Genomic DNA, 5,929 nt, shown 5'->3' on the forward strand with positions numbered 1-5,929 from the left:
TTCGTTATGAATATATTACTTGGTACCTGTATCGTCGATTTATTCATTACATTTGAATGACTTAGGAGTCAGGTCACTCAATTTATTGCCAAGTCTTTCCACTCGTTGATTCTAGTCTGCTTCGACGTTAACTCAGGAGTCGGGTCAGTCACGCGTCGCGTGCATTAACATTGTTATAAACTTGTAACTTAGAAACTTTAGCAAAACTTGAACAAATTAATCGTCTTATCAAAATCCCTAGGTTTTTCCATGCAAGGTGACATGATCCCTTTCTACGTTCTCTCCTTACTTCTTATTGCATTGCCCAGTACTACCACAGATGTCATCAACGATCCCTACACAAGAAGCTCCCGCCGCACCCTCACCGTCTCTTTAAATGCCACCACACCGTCGTCACTGCCACCTAATCAGCCTATGTCTGCGTTGCCACCGGTGAAGGTTGTGAGGGCGTTGGCGACGGCGTCGGCGAAGGCAACGGCAACGGCATCGGGGAAGGCAACGGCGACGGCATCGGCAAAGGCAACGGCGACGGCATCAGCGCCGGCAACAGCAAAGGCGTCGGCGTCAGCAACAGCATCTGTGACTGCGTCGGCACCGGTGTCGGCGTCGCTGCCGCCGTCGCTGCCGCCGTCGCTGCCAACCTTCATGACAAACAGATCTGGTAAATGATGATATCCTTCAAGCTTTCTAGTACAATTCTTGTGACTGATAAAAATTGCTCGTATATAATTTCATATGCCACAAATCAACGTGTTGAGTTTCATCTCACGACGTAAAAATATGAATCGTTCATTTATATACTCTCCTTTAAGGATGATTCTTACAGCAAATAATCAAAATAAAAATCGATTAGCTCTTTGATTATTGTTAGGTAGCCCCACCCAGAGATATATATTTATTATAATTTTGTATTCATACAGGAAGAAGCAAACCCTCATCGATGATAATCATCGTTGGTACTCTTGGTTCAGCTGCTTTCTGTTCGTTAGTTGTGGGATGCTTCTTTCGCAAGAGACTCAGAACAGTCAAAGAGAGATACCACTCCAAACGACAAAAGAAAAAAGGTAATTAATTAATAAAAAGATTTGAAAAGTACTGATATATTACTTCAATTTCTTAATAAATTTTTTATTTCAGATATCTAATATTTATGAGTCAATGTTTGTAGTTGGTAATGATATGAAGAAGACTGTCGAGTCATTGCAATTTAGATTGGAAACTATTGAAACTGCCACGAACAAGTTTTCAGATGATAACAAATTAGGTGAAGGAGGATTTGGTGCCGTTTTTAAGGTATGAAAATATTTATTTGCATGAGATCCTTCGCTCCACAAAATTATGGAGGCATTCCCACGCGAAAATAGTTCCTGATCATCGCTATGTGAAAAAATATTCATGCAAAAATTTAAAAAAAAAAGTGATCGTTTACGCATCGAAGTGCATAAAATCAAAAGTGAAAATAGGTGTGTGTGTGTGTATACTATGAATCATTTATCTATTTACTATAATTGATTGACTAAATAACTTTAAATAGTTTTGATGACATATTATACTACATAATTAATAGTATTTACAACGCTTACTGCTTAATTAGTTCACATTACATATTGTAGGGCACACTTGGTAATGGACATGAAATAGCAGTAAAACGGCTATCGAAAAGCTCCACACAAGGTGTGCAAGAATTTCAGAATGAGGTGGTATTGGTGGCGAAACTTCAACACAGAAACCTTGTGAGGCTTCTGGGATTTTGCTTGGAAGGAGAAGAAACCTTACTTGTCTATGAATATGTACCCAACAAAAGTCTTGACAATTTTCTATTTGGTTTGTGAATATCATTTGACCAAATATTTTCCTTTGTTAATTACAATATATATATATATATATATATGTGTGTGTGCGCGCGCGCGCACGCGCGCGTGTATGATTGGCTGTAAATTTTAGCTTGCCTTTGATAAATGTTATCCATGCAGAACCCAACAAACGAGAGCAGCTGGATTGGTCGAAACGTTGCATGATAATAGGAGGAATCGCTCGAGGAATTTTATATCTTCATGAAGATTCTAGGCTTAGAGTTATACATCGTGATTTAAAAGCTAGCAACATCTTGTTAGATGACGAAATGAATCCAAAAATATCAGATTTTGGGATGGCTAAAATGTTTGGAGTTGATGGTCAAACTCAAGGAAATACCGAAAGAGTCGTCGGAACTCTGTAAGTTTCAACTTATCTAACCTTCGATCCTATTTAAGTTTCAACTTATATACCTTCACATATAGAATAGGACGATTCAACTGTACCTCATTAAAAAAATAAATAAAGTTACCAGTACCCTATAATATAATAATATTTTAAAATTATCTTAGGCCATTGATTAAGTTCAACAAATGATCTTAGTGTTAGATGCGGTTTGTTTTAATAAAAATTTGAGGATTATCTAAGACTATTAATTAAGCTCAAGGAATTATCTTAATCATAAACGTTAAGAATTATCTTAGACCATAGATTTAAGTTTAATGAATTATCATATACCATTGGTTAATTTTTTTTTTTTATAAACGTGTAAATTACCAAGGGTTAGATTACCACGTGTAAATTACCATGGTTAGGTTACCAAGGTTGTCAGTTACGGTGTGGATATTAGATTATATTATCAATGTTGTATATTACAATTGTGTTGAACGTTATTTAATTACAATATTTATGTTAAAATTAAAGAGTACTCGTATCTTATTGTTTTAATAAAGTACCATAGACTAACCCTAAAATATATTTGTTTTTTCTAACTAAAAAGTCTCAACGCATTAATTTTGTACATGCAAGTGGTTATATGGCTCCAGAATATGCAATAGAAGGAATATATTCAGTAAAATCAGATGTCTTTAGCTTTGGTATACTCCTGCTTGAGATCACCACGGGAAGAAAGAACTTTTTAGGCTTTAACTGCCGTTTTCCTACACTTCTAGCACACGTAAGTATTTAATAACTTGGTATAAGAATTATTTATATATACATCATTATTCCCAAATTATTATTTGGCTAAGCTATCAAATATTAGAGTAGTATACTATTTTATAATTACATCCTTAAAAATTTATTGTTTTACAGGCTTGGCAATCATGGAATGAAGGAAAAGGGTTGGATTTGATAGATCCAATACTGTCGAAAGATTCGTGCAAGCCAGATCAAGTTTTGAGATACATCCACATTGGACTATTGTGTGTTCAAGAGGATGCAAACAGTAGGCCGACCATGTCATCAGTTGTTTTAATGTTGAAAACTGAAACTATTGGCCTTCCCAAACCTGAACGACCGGCATTTTTTACAGGAAGATCTGCAAATATGCAGTATCCAATAGCTGCTAATAGTCGCACCATCAATGGTTTAACAATTTCTGATGATCTTCCCCGTTAAGGATAAATTATAAATTATATGCTTGTATATACAGCCTATATCTCGCATTCAACCCCTATATACATACTTCTCGTTCAAGTGATATTTTTTGTGAGACTGATAATTGATTATGAAGTTAGGCAATTAAATTGTTGAACCTTTTTATATTATTTATTGTTAGAGTGAAGTTGGCAATTCTTAATATAACGTCTGAGTTTGTAATGTTTTAGACTAGTGTATGTTTTCGGTTTAATTATTTTAATCAAAGTTTGTCTTTCGTACTTTTAATCACATAATGTCAAACTTCGACAAAAAAATCACTTAATGTCAAACGTTTCAGAGACTTCAACTCGAGTAAGCATGTCATTCATATATATAGGTAGGTCTTACTTGGTCTTTAACTAGATCTGATTTTGAGCTTAATGTTGAGTGGTTAGAATATTTTTGGAGCAGCCCAATATATCTATTAGTTTCCATGTTATATGGAAAGTTCGTTTGCAGCTAATTTGATAATTTTTTTTGTACATTTATAAAGTTGATAATTTCAAGTGTTTTTGAATTTAAACTTATCATGTGCATGCTTATCCTCACATTTGTTTTTATCTGCATAAAAGAAACCTCAGCACAGTACGTTATAAATTTAAGCGTTACGTGAGGTTTTTGGGTGGTTGCTACGTATATCAGAATTGTTGTATAATCGACAGTATGTGTGCATTGGAATATAAAGTAAATAAGATACAATATTTACGAGATTCGGCAAGTGTGCCTACGTCCTCGGGGCAGCAATAGTATTTTCTTTCATTACGTGAAATAATGGGTGTGGAGCCAAAATAATCCAGAAAATTATATGGATAGCGTGAAAAAAGACAAAATTACCCTCATCGAATTTTCACTAAAAAGGTAACTCCCAATTGTGGATGCAAATTTTCGCAGTTTTCTCCTTTGACGAAAATGCACCTGCAAAATAATAACACTTAAGATTAAGGCCAAAAGCCTCACGTACCCACGATGAATTGGAGGGCGGAGAGAGCTTTGGCCAAAGAATCTCCGATACCAAAGTTAGAATTTGAGAGAGAAAGTGTTAAGGAATTTTTTATTGAAATCTTTGGGGACATTTTGGATGTGGTCTCTAACTACTAATGTTCTTTGACTGAAATATTTGTTGTAACATCCCACATCGCCCAAGGGAGTGGATCCTCTAAGTCTTATATGTATATTCTCATCTCTGCCTAGCAGGAGGCATTTTGAGAGCTCACTGACTTTGGGTTCTATCGGAACTCCGAAGTTAAGCGAGAAAGGGGCGAGAGCATTCCTAGGATGAGCGACCCACTGGGAAATTCTGATGTGAGTTCCCATAAACAAAACTGTGAAGGCGTGGTCGTGGCCCAAAGCAGACAATATCGTGCTAGGGTGGAGTCGAGCTTGGGATGTGGTGGGGGTCCAGGCCGGGATGTGACAATTTGGTATCAAAGCAATCCTTGGGCGGAAGTGTGTCGATGAGGACATCGGGGCCCTAAGGGGGGGGGTGGATTGTAACATCCCACATCGTCCAGGGGAGTGGATCCTATAAGCCTTATATGTATATTCCCATCTTTACCTAGCACAAGGCTTTTTGGGAGCACACTGGCTTCGGGTTCCATTGGAACTCCGAAGTTAAGCGAGAAATGGGTGAGAGCATTCCTAGGATAGGTGACCCACTGAGAAGTTCTCATGTGAGAATCATAAACAAAACCATGAGGGCGTGGTCGGGGCTCAAAGCGGACAATATCGTGTTACGATGGAGTCAAGCCCGAGATGTGGTGGGGGTCCGGGCCAGGATGTGACATTATGGTTTTTAGTTTTTTATCGAAGTCCCTGATATTAATATAATAATGTAGGTTATTATTTGTTTAAATTAAAAATGAAATTTGTAGTTATTTATATTAATGAGATTATAAATAAAACCCATAATTTACGAGATTAAAAATATTAAGGATAAATTATACTCTCCGATGTATTGTGTGTGTACACATGGGTACGTTCATCAAAACTAACCAAAAAATTATTGTACCAAAATATGGGTGAATTTTTCCCATATATATATATATTAGGCTTAATAACATTATTAAATTTATTTGATTAAACTTGACATGGATATATTCTCAAATCAACGAAATAGAATGTACCCATATAAGTTTAAAAAATGAATTAGACATAAGATTGAATGAATTTTATATAAAAAAATGGGTACAATTTATATTTAAAAAAAAGGTATATTTTTCATATAACAAATTGGTATTTAAGAATGGGTACATGTAAGATTAAAAATTTGAAATTTTTTTATAAATATTTTAAGGGTACAAACTTATTCTAATTTTATTTTTTATATTTTGGAAATGTTTGAATTGAAAATTATTTAGGAGCTTAACAAGGGTGTGAGTATTAAAACTCTAAACCAATTACTAATTTTTATTAATGCTAGGGAATTTGATCAAAATATAAAAACTAATAAGGTCTTAGTCGATGAACAATAGAAACTAGGGACCAGATACTAATT

General features: G+C 35.3%; 1 protein-coding gene across 1 annotated transcript; it reads left to right on the top strand.

Moving 5' to 3' along the window:
• Nucleotides 1-261: 261 nt before the first annotated feature.
• On the top strand, nucleotides 262-3,563 carry LOC103937977 (cysteine-rich receptor-like protein kinase 44). Its single transcript, XM_018645156.2, has 7 exons — nucleotides 262-661; nucleotides 921-1,064; nucleotides 1,169-1,293; nucleotides 1,614-1,824; nucleotides 1,974-2,214; nucleotides 2,824-2,971; nucleotides 3,109-3,563. The coding sequence occupies exons 1-7, from the start codon at nucleotides 262-264 to the stop codon at nucleotides 3,412-3,414; spliced, it is 1,575 nt and encodes a 524-aa protein (XP_018500672.2). The 3' UTR covers nucleotides 3,415-3,563.
• Nucleotides 3,564-5,929: the final 2,366 nt, after the last annotated feature.

The sequence above is a fragment of a genome, unplaced genomic scaffold (assembly GCF_019419815.1).
Source record: "Pyrus x bretschneideri cultivar Hongxiangsu unplaced genomic scaffold, Pyrus_bretschneideri_v1 Contig49, whole genome shotgun sequence".
In the NCBI taxonomy this organism is placed as follows: Eukaryota; Viridiplantae; Streptophyta; class Magnoliopsida; order Rosales; family Rosaceae; genus Pyrus; species Pyrus x bretschneideri.